Genomic DNA, 18,574 nt, shown 5'->3' with positions numbered 1-18,574 from the left:
TCCAATGCCGCCATTTTGGTCCCATAGCTGATTTTGATCCAGTGGAGGCATCCCTTCCCCCCTGCAGCACCCCCATGCCACTCTTTGTGCTGTTTTGGAGGGTCTCTCCATCGGTGCAGGGACATAGGATGCAAAAAGGACATGAAGAAGAAGAGGAGGAGGAGGAGGAGGAGGAGGAGGAGTTTGGATTTGATATCCTGCTTTATCACTATCCTAAGGAGTCTCAAAGCGGCTAACAATCTCCTTTCCCTTCCTCCCTCACAATAAACACTCTGTGAGGTGAGTGAGGCTGAGATACATCAGTGTGACCTGCCCAAGGTCACCCAGCATCTGCATGTGGAGGAGCGGGGGAGGAGCGGGGAAGCGAACCCGGTTCACCAGATTATCAGTCTACCGCTCTTAACCACTACACCACACTGGCTCTCAGTGAGAGAATATCACCTCCCCTTACCTTTGTTGCAAGTGGAACAGCAGCAGGGAATTTCACCCCACAGGTGCTGACCTGAGGAACAACAGAACACATATGCGATCATCCAACCCCAATCCTTGTGAAAGGTCTATCATATAGTTAGTTGTGGGGCACAAGGCAGGTAAAGGAAAGGAGGGAGAGTCCATATCTGATCACATGTTTACATAAACTGTCTAATCCTCACAGTGTAGGTAAGCTAACCTTCTCTAGCCTGAAAGCTGCATTCAGCCCTGGTCAACCCTCTGTCCAAAAGTGGGTATGGCTATCCAACACTCTCGCATGCAAATCCACACTGAGAAGGTCACACAAGGACCCTGGGAGGTGCAACAGCTTCCCCATACTCTCCATTTATTCATTTATTCATTCATTTGCTTACTTTTTGGGCATGCCCCTAAGGTTGCATTGACCTATGCAAGTTGCGTGTTCAGACCCAGAGACCTCCCCCCTAAATAAAGACACATTTGACTCAAATTTTAGTTTTGGATTTTGGCAGAATTTAGGCCACAGCTTTATTGATTACAGAAAAGTGAGTGGTTGCATAGGCTCTGGTTCGACTAGCTCCCTGCACCCTTGCAGGTAGCACTGACCCAGAGCTCTATCATAGGTCAGCCAAGGGTGAACACCTGAGGAAGGTGAAAAGCCTGGGAGCAGAGCCAGTGTTGTGTAGTGGTTAAGAGCGGTAGTCTCGTAATCTGGGGAACTGGGTTCGTGTCTCCCCTGCTCCTCCACATGCAGCTGCTGGGTGACCTTGGGCTAGTCACACTTCTTTGAAGTCTCTCAGCCCCACTCACCTCACAGAGTGTTTGTTGTGGGGGAGGAAGGGAAAGGAGAATGTTAGCCGCTTTGAGACTCCTTAAAGGGAGTGAAAGGTGGGATATCAAATCCAAACTCTTCTTCTTCTTCTTCTTTACTCCTCAGATGCTCCCCTGGACTCAGGCATGGACACAACCCCTTTTCAGAGGTTGACCAAACCAAATTGAGTCCCTGGATTCCTTTAATGGAATACTCTTCACATAGGGATGGCAAGACCGTTCTCCCATCCCTATCACATGAACCAGTGCCTATCCACAACCTTACAATTTGTGACAAATTGCTACTCAGCAAGCGAAACCCAAATGGCTATAGCCAATCAGCCAAGTGGGGAAAATTCCTGCCATGCCCCTGTCCCAACAACAGACGACACATGACGGCATAGCAAGGTCAATCGCAAAAGGCCCTAAAATTAGGGAGAGGTGGGTGGGTGTTCCGATGCACGAGCCGAAAGAGGAAGCTCTGGGTCACGTGCATGGTCATATATAGGTCCCTTGATCTGTTTAGACTGCACCCCATTGGCCAGATTAAACCTAGCAATGAGGGACCAATTGGGTGTTGTGGCTATCCAATAGACCCACCCACAACAGGAGGTCAGTCTCCAGGTCTCACCGCAACATGTGCCCTCCTTTAGGGAGAACACGATTTACACATTAAGTGGTGGGCCCACTGTGCTGTGTTGCATGAAGAAGTGCTTTCTTTTCTCTATCCTGAATCTACTGACAATTTCCTTGGATTACGATTTTCTAGCATTCTGAGAGATGGAGCAGAACAGCGGTATGGTTGTCTGAGTTTTGTACAGGTTTCTCGGGGCTTTTTTGTAGGAAAAGGCAGGATACACATTTACTAATAGACAAAGAAGTGGTTTGGTTTTTAATTTTGATTGCGGTGCTCTTAATGTTGCGTCTCTGTTTCCCTGAACCTTTCTTAGCCTCCTTGGGAGGGTTTTCTACCCTGAAAGGCAGTGTACACATTTATTAAAGAACTGCATGAAATAATTGAGCAGGGAGCAAATCCAGCCTGGCCTGTTCCCATATCTTTGAACGGAAGCTTGATCTGCAGAAATCACCAGGCAGAGGTTTCTAGAGCATGGAGATAAACAAGGCGGCCTCCTGAAGCCTTCAGATGCAGCTGCTGCAGGGGCCTGTTGAAAATCAGGAAATGCATTAAATCCTCATTGTGATCAAAAACTCAAAGGTTCACCACTCCGCAGTGGTGTGGATTTTGCATACTGTAGTGGGATGTCAAGACGTGCATTGAACAGCACCACAGAGTTCAGATGAGCTTTGGCTTGGAGGGCATTATCTTTAGAGTGCATAATTGCTGCATGTTAATTTTATTTTATCGTTAGCTGCCATGAGCATTGGGCCATGCTGGCAGGATCCATATTCAGGATCTGCAGAAAAGAGAAATAAATTCTAAATCTGACTCTGGGTCAAGCTCCGCAGCTTTTGACCATTATGGCGTTGATCGCTTTTGCTCCTTGTCTTAGACTTGCAAAAATTGTGTGGATGGGCAGTGTGTCACAAGCTCTTAGCATTCCACGAATGGGAGTCTACTGCAACTTATAGCATGCATTGACTTCTTTGTGGTAGCCCCCATTTATGGAATGCTGCCCCTTCTCATTGCTTTGATACCAGGCACAAGTGTTTTTGTTTTCCCCGGCTTGTAATGGGTCTATGGGATTTTCTTATTGCATTCTCCCCTCCCCCCCCCCTTGGCTGTAAATTATTTCTCAACTCTTTTACTAGGAAGTAGCACACAGGCCATAAGCACACCATACATTGAAAGCACTATCATACCCCTTTGACAGACACTCCAAGTGTCCCTATTTTTTCAGGGACAGTCCCAAATTCATAAAAGCTGTCCCAGTTTCTGATTTGATCCCGGAATGTCCCACTTTTCCTTAGGATGTCCCTATTTTCATTGGAGAAATGTTGAGGGTATGGTATGGAGTCACGCGGCCCCAGAGTCAAGGAGCTAAGTAACTACAGCGGAACCTCAGTTGTTGAACATAATCTGTTCTGGAAGGCTATTCGACTTCCAAAACATTAGACAACCGAGGCGCAATTGCCAGTCAGCAAATTCCTTTTAAAAATAGAGAAACACACCTCAGAAGCTGTTCGACTTCCGAGGTGCGTTCGAAAATGGAAGCATTCACTTCCAGGTTGTCGGTGTTCAGGTTCCGAATTGTTCGGCTTCCGAAGCGTTTGACAACTGAGGTTCCACTGAATACAACCTTTTGAAGACACCTGAAGGCAGCCCTGTATAGGGAAGGTTTTTTAAATGTTTAATGTTTTATTATGTTTTTATATGAGTTGGAAGCCCCTCAGAGTGACTGGGGCAACCCAATATAAACCCAGCAGGGTATTATTATTATTATTATTAATAACAATAATATCCTTCTTTTAAGTGCTTTTTTCTCATTTTGACTCAACAAAATCACCATTTTATAGTTCAAAATGGGGAAAAATAAATATAGTAAATGGACAAAGATTCACAAAATGTTTAGGGGTATGTGTACCCCTGCATCCCTTCACAAAAAAACACTGCCTATTTTCATCAGAGAAATGTTGGAGGCTATGCTTTAAATGGCGTTTCCGTGCGCTGCTCTGGTTCCTCAGAAGCAGCTTAGTCATGCTGGCCACATGACCCGGAAGCTGTACGCTGGCTCCCTCAGCCAATAGAGCGAGATGAGTGCCGCAACCCCAGAGTCATCTGCAACTGGACCTAATGGTCAGGGGTCTCTTTACCTTTACCTATGCTTCAAACAATCATGGTTTCCCCCAACGAAGCCCGGGAACTGTCCTTTGTTAAGGGTGCTGAGAATTGTTAGGAGACCCCCTACTCCCCTCACAGAGCAACTTTTTCCAGAGTTCCCTGGGAGGAGGGATTGGTCGTTAGACCGCTCTGGAAATTGTAGCTCTGTGGGGAAGCCTCAACCCGCAGTCCTTGGAAGCCTTCAGGGCAGCCTACTCAAGCTGGGAGGGGGGCATATACGAATGACACTCCCTGTGTGCCATCCCCCCATCACAAGTGTGTCCCCCCACCCTGACAAAGAGCTCTGTGGCTGTTGTGTGTGTTTGTGTAAATGAATCACCTGCCCATCATCTAGGCTTCACTTGAAACCAGTTCTAGCACTGCCTACTGCTGGTTCCTGCCACACCCACAAGAATGTCCATTCCCCACAACCAGGGCCTTCCTGCCTATGGGGCAGGCGCCTCAAGTGGCAGAAACCCAAGAAGCGGTACTCCCACAGGCGCCCCTCCTGCCTTACTGCCAGCAGAGAAGTGGCGCCAGCAGTGGCGCCAGTTTCTGGTGGGATCTCGCAGAGTGGACCAGCTGGCAAGGAAGGCTTGCAAGGTGGGGCAGTGGCACAGCACCAGCAGGGCGGAGCGGCATATTCTACCTGAAGCAGAGAAACAAGATGCGCCACCCCTGCCCACAACGATCATTCCACTGCCACATGTTTTCTTCAAGGGCAAGAAGTTTGCATGCCTCTGCCTTAGCAGACAAGAGTGGAGATTATTCATTGAACTCAACACCCAGTAGAGGAATTGGGTAGCTGCAGAAGCACTGTACAGATGGCCTATCCTATGTTGGTTATGGGGAGCAGGTGAAGCTGTGGTCTAAACCACTGAGCCTCTTGGGCTTGCTGATCGGAAGGTTGGCAGTTCGAATCCTCACAGAGCTCCTGTTGCTCTGTCCCAGCACCTGCCAACTTTGCAGTTTGAAAGCAAACCAGTGCAAGTAGATAAATAGGTACTGCTATGGTGGGAAGGTGAATGCTGTTTCCGTGTGCTCTGGTTTCTGTCAGAGTGTTCCATTGTGCCAGAAGTGGCTTAGTCATATTGGCCACATGACCGGGAAAGCTGTCTGTGGACAAACACCGGCTCCCTCGGCCTGAAGTGAGATGAGTGCCACAACGCCATAGTCGCCTTTGACTGGACATAATGTCCAGGAGTCCTTTAGTTTTTTTCTTTTTTCTTTTTTTACCTATGTGGGTTAGAGGTGCTGCTGAACTTCAGGAGACCAAAAAAGAATTGTTTCCTGGCATGGAGATGTTCACCATTATGAGATCTGAGAACCTTTCTGACTCGGGGGAAATTCTTTAATTTGCAGCCAACTCTCCCGTATGTCCTCAAGTAGCTTCTATTCTCATCATACTTCTTGGCCACAGCAATTCCCTCCCAGCTGTGTGCTGAAGGATATGACGAAGGTTTTGCAACCTTTATGCTGCCACAGAATGTCTCTCCCTTGGCCCATTTGACTGCCTTACATTCCTCTAAAGCAACATTTTGCAGTCAGATTTCAATTGACCCTATTACAGTTGTTGTTGTTAATTACATCCTTCCTTTCCACCCAAATGGCTCTTTTGCTGTTTAGTGGATTTGGACAGCCCCCCTTCCACAACCTGGTCCTCTCCAGATGTTTTAAACTGCAACTCCTATCATCCCAGACCATTGGCTCGTCTCTTATCTGACAGCCCCAGTCATAAAATCGTAGAGTTGGAAGGGCCCCCAAGATTCATCTAGTCCAACCCCCTGTAATGCAGGAATCCTGCCCCTTGGTGGGCTCAAACCACCAATCTTCTGGTTAATGGCCAGATGCATTTACCCATAGCATCACCTGGCACTTTTGATGGGTTTATCTTTTAAAGCAGAGATGGGGAAACCATGACATTCCAGGTTTTGTGGTATTCTCATCCATCGCAGTCAACATGACCAATGATCAGAGTTCCACCCACTCTCTGGAACACAGTTCCATATGCCGTTCATGAGGCAGGAACTGTGAACTGCCCTGAGTTCTGTGAACTGCCCTGGGATGCGGGTGGTGCTGTGGTCTAAGCCACTCAGCCTCTTGGGCATGCCGATCAGAAGGTTGATGGTTTGAATCCCTATGACTAATCCCCGTGAGTTCCCGTTGCTCTGTCCTCGCTCCTGCCAACCTAGCAGTTCAAAAGCACAGCAGTGCAAGTAGATAATAGGTACTGCTGCGGCGGGAAGGTAAACAGCGTTTCCATATGCTCTGGCTTCCATCATGGTGTTCCATTGCAACAGAAGCGGTTTAGTCATGCTGGCCACATGACCCGGAAAGCTGTCTGCGGACAAACACCGGCTCCCTCGGCCTAACCCTAACCCCATAGTCAAATTTGACTGGACTTAACCATCCAGGAGACCTATAGGGCAGTATATAAATTCAATTAACAAAAACAACAACTGTGGCAGACTTTAAACACTCCTAAAGACCTGTCTATTTAAACAGGCATTTCATCGCTCGGTTATGTTTTATGTTTTATTGATATTTAACTGAATGCTTTATTGATAACTTCTTCTTTTTTTATTCAGGCATTTCTTTGTATTTTTGGTTTTAAATGTTGTATATATCTTTTTTCTTTCTTAATTATCTTACTGGATTTTATATAAACTCATTATGGACTTTGCATATTAAGCGGCATATAAGTAACGATCACAAGGATGATGGGAGGTTGAGGAATGCTGATCTAGGCTGTTCTTATTCACTAAACTATTACTAGAGAGAGGAGGGAAGTATTTTGTAAGTACTAGATGGGAAGAACCACGGATCCAACATGTGGAAGGAAATCAGCTCTGCGAAAACTTGCAGGGTTCTCTGGATCTTGTGCCACTGCTTTGCACATTGCTCCAGCACAAGGTGGGACACCACCCTTCCATGAGTGGAGCACCTTCTGCAGTATCTAACATGCCACATTTCATTTGGATCCAACCCATGAACTTGGAAGACTGAGGGGAAACAATATACACATGCCATAATGATCATTAGTCTAGTGTCTAGAGTAATCTAGAGCCAGCACAGTGTAGTGGTTAGAGTGTTGGACTAGGACCTGAGAGACCAGGGGGTTCAAATCCCTACTTAGCCATAATGCTTCCTGGGTGACCTTGGGCCAATCGCTCCCTCTCATCCTAACCTACCTCACAGGGTTGTTGTGAGGATAAAAGGGGGAAAGGGGGAACCATGAGTGCCACCTTGAGCTCCTTAGAAGAAATCTGGGATATAACTGTGATATAAATAAATAAGGTCAATGATCACATTGGCTTTGATTTGTGCTTTATTTAGTTATTAATGAAGAACCATCTCTATGCTCGCTACCTATTTCAGAGCACTTCCTCATTATACCTGGTCAATTCTGAGCAGTATATTGCAAAAATATAATTGTTAGCACTGGTAGATTCACAATAATAGCTAAGGCTAGTTGTGAGATGATAAACATAGCAATCTCTGCATCAGATGGTATTAATTTTTGGTTAATTACTTGTAAATGGCATTACTAGCTGTATTTGTTTTATTCTTTTCTTGTTCTTGTTTTATGATATGTTGATTATTCATTGTTTTGTGATTGTGGGCTCATCTATACTGTTGGTTAATGAGGACAAAAAGTTCCCTGTACCTTCATTAATTCTCCATTTTCCATAGGACCTTCTCCTCTAAATCACTGCCTTCTCACACTTCCCTTCCCTCAATACAGATTTTCTCATACAAGGGATACTCCAAAAGGGATTGGGGTATAAGAAAGTCCAGAACAGGGGAGGGGAAAGTGTGGGAAGGCAGTGATTTAGAAGAGAATGGCATACAAACAATGGTGAATTAACAGAGGTACAGAAAGCTTCCTATCCATATTAAACAACTGTATGGACAAGCCTGGTATTTTAGTTTATGCAATTTGTCCTGAGATTTTAGGGTGAAGGGTGGGTAAGAAATACCAGAAAGAAAGAAAGTCAAAAACATATTAATGCATGATGGAGTCAAGTAGTTGCACAACTAACACATTACTGAACTGATTGCTCAGTTGCCCAATGGTAATCCATTTTTTCAATATTGTACTCCATTCCAATGCACAGTTAAGGCCTCCTTGAGAGGCTTCTGCATGGCTGGGAGAATGTGCAAGAGCCTATTGGATGGATCTGTTAATGGAGAATTGGTGTTGCATGGAAAGAGCTGGTGCCCATTATGTGGGAAGACTCACATAACCAACCACATTCTATTTCATATATATAGACATGGAAGGACCAATGTGGAGATCCTGCTGGTGCTTTTGCACCAGGCACAGCGCACCACTGCTTCTCCCTCCCCCCTCCACCTCATTGTAAGCAGCAGCAGTGCAACCGACCGGAGCTCAGGGGAGCATTGTCGCTCCACTGCTATTGCAGTAAGCTGCATTTGTGCAACCTGAATTTTCTGGTATGTGATAGAATCCTACCTGAAAACAGCAAATATCTAGAAGCACCTTGATTTACCCATGAGTGCACAACAGTTTCTTACAACCCTGGTAGGAACCTTCCCAGGCCCTGAACAGCTGCATGAAAAATGGAAAGTATTTACTATCAAAGAATCATAGAATTGTAGAGTTGGAAGGGACAGTGAAGACCATCTAATCCATGGGTAGGCAAACTACGGCCCAGGGGCTGGATCCAGCCCAATCACCTTCTAAATCTGGCCTGCGGACGGTCCAGGAATCAGCGTGTTTTTACATGAGTAAAATGTGACCTTTTATTTAAAATGCATCTCTGGGTTATTTTGGGGGCCTGCCTGGTGTTTTTACATGAGTAGAATGTGTGCTTTTATTTAAAATGCGTCTCTGGGTTATTTGTGGGGCCTAGGAATTCATTCATTATTTTTTTCAAAATATAGTCCAGCACCCCACAAGGTCTGAGGGACAATGGACTGGCCCCCTGCTGAAAAAGTTTGCTGACCCCTGATTAATCCAATCCAATCTTGTAGCACCCTGCTTGTGGTTAACGCTTAGCTGGAATGAAATATTCAACGCAGTAATAGAGAAATTAAAATAATAATTTATTTGTCAGACAAATAAATATGAGGCACAGTGGTATATGGTTACCAAGCTCTGGCCTGGCCTCCTGCCATTCTGGCCAGCACTTATATTTCCTTAATCCAGCCCCCTTGCTCCTCCTGTGGCTGCCTCTGTCCAATCAGCCTGGTTGAAATTCCTATTGGCTGTTTGCTAGAACCAATCACAAAAGATACACCCATTTCCTCTTGTCCTTTTATGGGAAACAAAAAGCTATATATTCTTCTATCTATAAATGACAAATAAGTAGTAATATATCTTACATGTGTCTCAACAAGGAACCTTAATTACCAGCTCACCTCGCCCTATTGCCCTCCAAAACAGATGGTTAATCTTAAATTTTTATCTTAAACAGATGTCAAGGATCATCATTGAAAGATCTCCTTCTCTTGAAGGTCTTTTAAACAAAGGCCTGACAACCATATGTGCTCTAATGATGTTTCCTGCTTGGCAGGGGGGCTAGGCTGGTGGCTGATGGCCCCTGTGATCTCTTCCAACTATATGAAATAAGAATCTAGCATAAGGATTTAACATTTCTTAGCTTCTAATTCCTTTGCATAATTACATTTAAGCCAATATATTTAATACATAACATAGATAGCTTTTTAAAAGGAAAAGAAATCTTAAAAGGATCTCAGTTTAAGAAAGAAACAACTTTAGAAAAAGACTTCCCAAAATACTCTCTTCCTTTCTGCCAGCTAGATGCTTTTCCATTGCTCTTGACCTTTGAACCTTAGGAAAATATGGCTCAAGTTTAATGGGAAGCACATGGTTTTATTTTACTATTTACCCACTCTTAATTATGTTTTTCTCTGCTTTTTTATCTTCTGTAATATGTAGGGTCAGTGTAACCTTGGCTGTCAGCCTGTAATTCCCTTTGACTTTGAGAATTGTTTTCTGCTATAAATCAGGGGGCCCCCTTATCCAGGAGAATAAACATCTTGCCAAGGTTCTTAGGCAGCTGGTCTTCTGCCTGGCATGAACATTTGAAAATCTTTAAGCTCATTTTAAAATACAGGCCCTGATCAAGCCTCAATAAAAATGCAGGCTATGATTAGATGCCTCAATCTTTTGTTCAATGTGGGGCTTGAACCCACAACCCTGAGATTATGAGTCTCATGCTCTACCAACTGAGCTAGACTATACTATGAATTAACCTTACTAGAAACCATAGAAATCATAGAATTGCAGAGTCAGAAGGGATCCTGAGCATCATCAAATCCAACCCCCTGCAATGCAGTTGTCCCATACAGGGATCGAACCTGTAACCTTGGCATTGTTAGCACCACACTCTAACCAACTGAGCTAGAGCAGGAGAAGAGTTGAATCCCTGCTTGTTGCGCAGCTGTTACATCAGCACAGGAGTCATGCCACAGAATGAACCCAGCAAACTTACAAACTTGTACCCCCTGGTCCAAGAGAAATCATTAGCCTACCTTAGTCGATAACAAGCACCAGAGGAATAAGGCTGCCAAATGACCAGAAAAGGGGTCTGGCATGCTCTTGTGCTTCTAATTTCAGTATCGTGTATGGAAACACAACATTGTTGCTGTTAAAGACAGTGCCACGGTGGCTGGTTTAAAACTTGGCAACCCTGCAGACAGAGAGTAGCTCATGAATGAGACCATTTGGGCAACCCCTGGAAATGCATTCCCCCCAAATAATCTGAGAGGAAATGCTTCAACTTTTTTGAGACAGGCTCTGAATGTTGCCGGCACCTTGGCTTGCACTTGAAAAAGTTGTGGGAATGATGTGATTTGAGATTAAAAGCAATAATTTATTAAGATGCTCCAGAGAGATGCACGAGGAAAGCTTATCCCGTGGAGAACTGAACGGATTCAACTCTCACAGCTACTGCAGTGCCAGAAGTAATTAATTATCGCATCGCAGAAACTTGCTTGACACCATGTTGGACCAGGCTCAACATTATGCTGGCAAGCATTATCTGATGATTTGCAAAACAAGTCAGGCCTCTTCTTTGGTAACCATTTCCCAAAGGCCACATCTGCCGATGGTGTAAATCAAGAGCAGCTTTCCCTTTATTTGAACGGAGCATGAAAAAAGACCGAAAAATGAGGATCTGTCCCACACCTCTGTTCAGTCTAGCTTGACTATCAGCCCCCAGTTCTGTATGCTTTCATACACAATCGCAGATCTCCCAGGCAAATTGTTCAGAAATTTCAGCATGTTTTCTATCCCTAGGCTATTAATTGTGATGACACATTAAGAGATAAGGGAGCATTAATTTTGGGAGGATAGTTTCATCCCTCTGCAGATGAGAGATATACAACAGAAACCTGCTTTGATTGGCAAACTGAAGTAACCCCCGGAAGGAAGGGGTAAAGAGGTGTGTGAGTTCCTGTGCTGTTGGAGTGCTGAGTCTCCCTTATCTCCTGAAGAAGAGAGGCACCAGCAGTGATCAAATTGCCAAGTAGGGAAGAGAAGATTCTGGGGAATGCATAGGCTTGAGCCGTATGAATGAGACAAAAGAAAGGAATATTCCTTTGTTATTTATCATTTCTTTTAAATGTGCTGCTGCTCCCATCTTCTGAAGCGCAGAGGTTGTTCGAAGTTTGCAGTTGGGAAACTTTCCTAAAAGCAAGCTGGTGGTTGACTCCTTCAACAGTGACAAGGAAACAAAACATATGTGCCTCAGCCCCTGATGCCAAGTTGACCAGCCACATTGGAAAAAAAAGATCAGGAAACGGACCTGTGATATGTGACAGAGGACACCAACGTGGCATCTGTAGGCACGATGGCACAGAGGAAGTCCTTCATTAGCACACCTGAGCAGGAGCTCCAAACTCTGAGGGTTTTTTTTTTTTTTAAGTCTCTAGTCATCCTAGAAAGAGAGTTATGAAGCAAAATCACCCATCTCAGTGATTTCTGCAAAATGAGGTCATCCTGATTGCTCCCACCTGTTGAAGGCTGAAGGTTTTGGCTTCAGATATGGGTGGTTTGGCAGTTAGCATTTGCTCAAGTGGTGGTTTAGGCATTGGGTAGGCATAGTGTTGGATGGAAGAGAGGTTGTAGTCTCCGCCTGGTCCGTCCAAAAATGAGATAGCCCATTAAAGGAATCCAGGGGAGATGCTTCTGTCTGGATGTCCAGGTGTGAGTGTGGGGCCACAACACTCCACAGGTGCAATCCAGTGGGGGAGTTACTCCTTGATGTAGGTCAGGGACTTGCCCACTTCTGGTTGAACCCAATGTAAGTCCTTCTGGCAGGCTAGCCAGAAGTCATGGGTTCTACATCTGTAGTCAATAAAGATGTGGTTTTACACAAAATAATAGAAGAAGATGAAGATGAAGACGAAGAAGAAGACGAAGAAGAAGGAGAGTTTGGATTTGATATCCCACTTTATCACTCCCTTTAAGGAGTCTCAAAGCGGCTAACATTCTCCTTTCCCTTCCTCCCCCACAACAAACACTCTGTGAGGTGAGTGGGGCTGAGAGACTTCAAAGAAGTGTGACTGGCCCAAGGTCACCCAGCAGCTGCATGTGGAGGAGCGGAGATGTGAACCCGGTTCCCCAGATTAGGAGACTACCGCTCTTAACCACTACACCACACTGGCTCTCTAATAGTTGTCATGCCTTTGGTATGGGGGGGGGGTCTAAAGGGCAGGGGGGACGCCTTGCCACACAAGTTAGTTGTTTGGAAATCAGACAATAAGAATCCCTGGGATCCTAAAGAGCTGTTTCCCCATTCTCTTTAGTGTACATTTCCTGCTTCTCTCTTATTTTCTAATATCCTTTGGAATATCCATTATTTGCTCTTTCTTTTTTCATAGAGACCAGGATGTATCTTTCCTGTGGTGGGCTTGTTTGAGATCAGATACTCCCTACACGTTATTTGCTGCAAATACTGCTAGGCAGTAAGTGTGGTTGGGGGCTAAGGAATCCTGTGCCCAAATGGCAAGTGCACAGTGTGAAAATTTAGCAAAAGGGCTTGAGCATGTCTCAGCTGTGCAGGACCTAAAACCAGGCACTCATTAAGAATCCACTACATATCTCACTTACAGAATAACGATAGACATGCTGCACTTTTGTGGGGAACAAGCCCCTCTTGAAATGACCACGCTGTATGATCTGGGCTCCCTCCACACAGACTGAAGGTGTAAATGGGTGAATAAATCATATTTCTTAAAGCTACGATAGTCTCCACTGTGTCTTCAATTCTCCAAAAGAGAATAAGCCCTGGGTGAGCACCTGGAACCCCCTGGAATCTTGCTGTCACTCGGCAGAGAGTGAGGGTGACTCCCAACTTCTGTAAGAATATTACCAGCCTGGGTAGGGGTTGAGAGATTGGTTCTTCAACACCTTAGGGCATGTTTTCCACCGGATTTTGATGAACACCAGTTCGCTTAGAGGAGAAATAGGTCACAGACGAAGCCATACCCACAGCTTTTCACCTTGCAGCGAGTCATCTGGAGAGACCGGGGAATTAATGCTGTTTATTGATTATAGCTCAGCTTTTAATGCCATCCTTCCGGACATTCTTATTAAAAAGCTGATGGACTTGGACCTTTCCTCTACCATCTGTGATTGGATTAAAGACTTCCAGAGGGATCGCACACAAATAGTGAGGATTGGGCCTGTTACAACTACCTCTCTGAAGCTCAGCGCTGGCACCCCACAGGGATGCGTGCTGAGTCCCTACCTGTACTCGTTGTATACATATGACTGCATTTCATCTGACCCATCCACTGCAGTTATTAAGTTTGCAGATGATATCACTATAATGGGTCTAATTACAGGTGGAGATGAATCAGCGTATAGGGAGGAGGTTCAAAAAGTCTCCACATGGTGCCTAGAGAACAACTTGCACCTAAATATCAGCAAGTCAAAGGAGGTGGTGTTGGACTTTCGGAGGAAGAGAGAGAAACTAGCCCCATTGTATATCAGGTGTGTGTGTGTGGAGAGAGAGTCTCTTCCTTTAAATTCCTGGGAGTTTGCCTTAGTGAAGACCTCACTTGGAAAATCAATACAACCCAGGTGATTAGGAAGGCCCAACAGAGCCTCCATTTCCTCAGGGTCTTGTGAAAGAACAATGTCAAACAACAATTGATGATCTCCTTCTACTGGGCCACAATAGAAAGTGTCCTTTCATACTGTATAACAGTGTGGTACACTGGTTTGACAGCCACGGATAGGAAGTCCCTACAGAGGGTAGCGAATACAGCATATGACATCATGGGCTATCCTTGGAGTTCGCTAGATGATATCACAGGAGACTGCTGCCTTAGGAGAGCAAGGAAAATTCTTAGGGATGACTCACACCCTGCCCAGCACCTCTTTAATCTCCTACCTTCGTGCAGGAGATACAGAAGTATAGTCAGCCGCACCAACAGGTTAAAGAACAGTTTTTATCCGTGCGCTGTTGGGCTGCTGAATGAAAAAAAATAGTGGTGTAATTGACTTCCGACAAGCACACAGAGCACGAACAAGACTGAGGGGGGGGGCTCATTTAATTTCACTGCACACAGGTGGTGTAGTGACAATAAAGGTTTATTATTATTATTATTATTATTATTATTATTATTATTATTATTAGAATTGGGGGTCTTAGGGATGAAACTATGGCAAAATCAGGTGGGTCGAGATCCTGCCTTGCTTTCAGTGATGGATATGCAGCCGCCTGAGTTGTGGATGCAACTTGGCGCAATGTGATTGCCTTTCAGAGACCAAATATCAGTCATGGGTGTGTGTGTGTGTGTGTGTGTGTGTGTGTGTGTGTGTGTGTGTGTTTCACTGTCCTAAAGAGCTTGCAGATTCAAAAAGTGGGCCTGTCCACCACCATATCCCACCAGCAGCGGCTGTCCGTGCTGCAAATGTTTCATTTTATATTAAGGAGAAGGAAAAACAAAAAGAGAAAAACAGTTCCATCTCTGGTTTTATTCTGCATTATTTATAAGAAAGTCATTGTAGTTTTCTTTCTGTGCAGGGAAAATATAGAAAAAAGGCGGGGGACTCTTGTTTACCTCCTGGGATTGTTTTCCTCCCCCTGATTATATTAGCACAAATGAGATTTGGCCAAGCCTGTTCTGCTATGCCCTCACCTGTGCTGCTGCAGAGTGTCAGATCTTGAAATCAGAACTTCTGAGAACCTGGGAAAGGCTAATAAATGAACCCTTTTGGCTCCAGGTTACAGAGCCCAGAGATGGTCTGGGTGTGCAGCTTAACAGGGGGCCGGGGTGGTTTTCGTCATATCAAAGTGAAGCCTGGCAAGGTTTATTTATTTGTTTAAGAATAAATAAAAAGAGACAATGAGGTGTAGTCATTAGAGTGTTAGACTAGAACCTGAGAGACCAGGGTTTGAATCTCCATTCAGCCATGAACAGCATTTGAGACTCCCATTGTTCTAGGCGCATTTTGTTACAGGGAATTTCATTAGCTTGAGCAGTTTCTAAGCTCTGGGCACAGTATTACGCCTAAGATTTCAGTGAAAGGAAAGGAGGACCTTTTTCTGCCTCACCACTTCCAGCTACTCTCTGAAGACTGGAGAAGAGACCCTCTTAAGAATATTAGGGGGCTGGCCAGGGGAAGGACTAGACCATGTGAAAAATGAACATAATATTTTAGCTGCCATTCATACATTTTCAGCTTTGTATTCTGGTTATATTAAAAAGTGCACCTAGACATTCCATTGTTGTGCCCATTATCCATGTTTAAGGTGCCATTTAGCTGCTAGCTTTCATATCTCAGTTTCTAACACTGGCCAAGTAGCTCATTGGATGACTCTACTCCAGCCACTAACTCTCAGCCCCACTTACCTAATGGGGCTGCTGTGAAGATAAAATAGGGAGGGGGAACCATATACACCACCTTGAGTTCAAATGTGGAAAGATGGGATGCACATTTAATAAATAAACAAGCAAAAGCTTTCTATTGATCTGTAGCATCACACACAAAAACCCCATAGCCAGGCCATTTTTGTTTGGGGGGTGGGGGTGGTTTTTTTGCAACCCTATGCAGTCGAAAACTAGCCTTCCTGTTCCTTTTAGGAATAGACAAATCAGTCAATTTCAGTTTCTCAAAACTAAAAACTAAAATTATATTGTTGTAACCCACTGTGGACCTTACGGTAAAGTGTGGGAAAGAAATCTTGTATATAAAATAAAATAACATCTAGCTGGCTTGCAGAATGATTGGTTGACTATTATCAGTATAAGAGATGCTCATTATTATAGGGGTTATTACTATTATTATTTATTTCATTTATATATTTTTAAGAAAAATGCCAAAGTGGTTTACGGCATATTAAAACATCACTAAAACAATCCAGAATCAAACATTTCTGAAGAAAGTCAAATATAGAGTATACAGTCAGAGCAACATAATTAACAGAAAATTAACAGAAAACTAAAATGTTATCTTAAAGATTTCAAAATAAAACATTACAAAGGAGGTCAACTACAGAATACGTATTCAACACAAAGGGATGGGAGGGTGGGAATTCAATTTAGTTCTCATTTACAGGTAAAAGTGAAGTTACCTAATTTGCACTTTTCAAGACAATATGCAAACCAAAACACAGCCATCTTTCAGAATTCATCTTTCTCCAAAATTTCACAGTGCAGATCCCCAGTCTATAAATACATAGAAAAATGAATAAGCTGGTGTAAAGTATGCACAAAATGCTTTTATTAATGAAAATAACAGGCAAAATGCATTAGATTTGAGGATGTTGCTTTGCAAAAACATGCCTATCATGCAAAACTGCATACAGAAGTGTGGTAAATATTGCCCTCAGGTACTGAAGCATTTTCATGAGGCATTTTTAGTTTTAATTTTAAAAATTGCAAGCTGATGTGAAAATGTGGAGAACTGAAGACTGGAAAAACGAGGAAGTGAACCTGACAGAATTTGCCCATTCACTAATTCATAAATAGAGCAATTGTATTCTGACTCTCTGCTTTGCTCCCTCTTTCTCTCTCTCTTTTTTTTACATTGTAGGTTAGCCTGAGGAGAAGGATTAAGAAACTGGCTACCAAGATGGTAATCACTAGTGGAAATGAAGAAGAAAAAGGCAACCAGGAAAAGGAGAGCAAAGAGGAGTCCATCCTGGCAATGCTGGGCATTATCGGGACAATCCTGAACCTCGTCGTGATCATTTTTGTGTACATCTACACGACATTGTGAGCCGCAGACGCAAAGCGGGGGAGACAGCTGACAAGAGGTGATGGCAAACGTGGCCGGCTATTGACACACGGCTTAATGAGAATTGACTCTGTAGTATATTAAGACGTCATAAAAGCTCTGCCTGAGGGCGTTGGAGGTTGAAGCACAATTAATTGAACAAGACTTTTTTCACACAGTTACAAGCAAAACTCGCATCTCTCTCTCTCCTTCTCTCTCTCTCTCTCTCTCTGTTCTAGAGAAATGAGTGCAAATCTGTAAGTATCAGCTTTGGACAGGGGGTCAAGGGAAAACCCCCCACTATGGATAAAACTTTTCAATACAGCCAAAGACTGGACACTATTATAAACAGTGACAAATATATAGCATATCTGTGCCAAGTTATGTTCCATGCCCATTAGTCCGCATCTTCTCTACTCTCCTTTCTTTGATTTACATCGAAGCTAGCAAGCTTTTCTTTCTCTCGCTCTTTGTTTTTCCAGTTTTTAACTTAAAATGAACATATGGTGCAATCACAAGGTAGGGGGGAGGGGAACCAGCTACTCCGCTGAGCTGCCTGAGCTACCAAAGGGTAAAACCTTGAGCAAAGTAAGGTTACCTGACGTTCCTTTTCTCTCTCGGTTGCTTGACATCTGTGTCTGTTCAAACCAATGTTTATAAATATATATTTTTAATAAATGTGCTATATTTTTAGCATGAGCCAAACTTTGGGTGACACCAGTGTTGTTGTTTTTCAGCCTGGGTTTGTTCCACAAAAGAACGCCCCTCTCTCTCTCCCCTTCCTCCACCCCCCCCCCCACCTTCTAAATCAGCGTATGCCAAGGGTTTGGGCTTTAGTTTTGTTTCTTTGCAGCAGAGACAGACACCTTGTTTCCTGCTCCACTGCAGAGCACAGACACATCATGCTTACATGCCTGACTTGAAACGGGAATATCAGTTGGAAAACATCGCATTTCATATGGAGGTATGGCACGGCGACCTTTGCCAAGTCGTTTCATGGGCACAACTCTATATATAGACAGACGACAACAGGGGCAGAAAGAGTTGTTCCACCTCCACGCTTCCTCTCAGAGAATGTCAAGCCTTTCAAATATGTATTCAGTTCCCATTTTTGACGGGGACTTCAAGGCTATACTGAAGTCCCATTAAGTTCAATGGGGCTTGCTGTGAGATAAACAAATATAGGATTGCGGCCCACATCTTTGAATGGGATTTAGATTGTGAGGGGAATCTGAAAATCTGTGGCTTCTTCATGGTGCTCATGGACATAGGAGCCAACTCCTTTCAGCCCCCAAAATAAAATATTTGAGGGG

At 44.1% G+C, this 18,574-nt stretch overlaps 1 protein-coding gene across 4 annotated transcripts in view; it reads left to right on the top strand.

Annotated features, from left to right (window-relative positions):
- TUNAR (transmembrane neural differentiation associated intracellular calcium regulator) overlaps positions 1-17,966 on the top strand; it is a 62,056-nt gene extending 44,090 nt beyond the window's left edge. For all 4 annotated transcript variants that reach the window (XM_079949654.1, XM_079949652.1, XM_079949651.1 and 1 more), the window contains one exon: positions 17,079-17,966. In XM_079949654.1, the coding sequence (XP_079805780.1) occupies positions 17,118-17,264 (147 nt within the window). In that variant the 5' untranslated portion in view covers positions 17,079-17,117 and the 3' untranslated portion in view covers positions 17,265-17,966. The remainder of the gene's footprint in view (positions 1-17,078) is intronic.
- Positions 17,967-18,574: the final 608 nt, after the last annotated feature.

The sequence above is a fragment of the Podarcis cretensis genome (assembly GCF_951804945.1).
Source record: "Podarcis cretensis genome assembly, chromosome: 1".
NCBI classification, from domain to species: Eukaryota; Metazoa; Chordata; class Lepidosauria; order Squamata; family Lacertidae; genus Podarcis; species Podarcis cretensis.
Note: the sequence above shows the minus strand (reverse complement) of the source record. Positions and strands in the feature narration are given on the sequence as shown.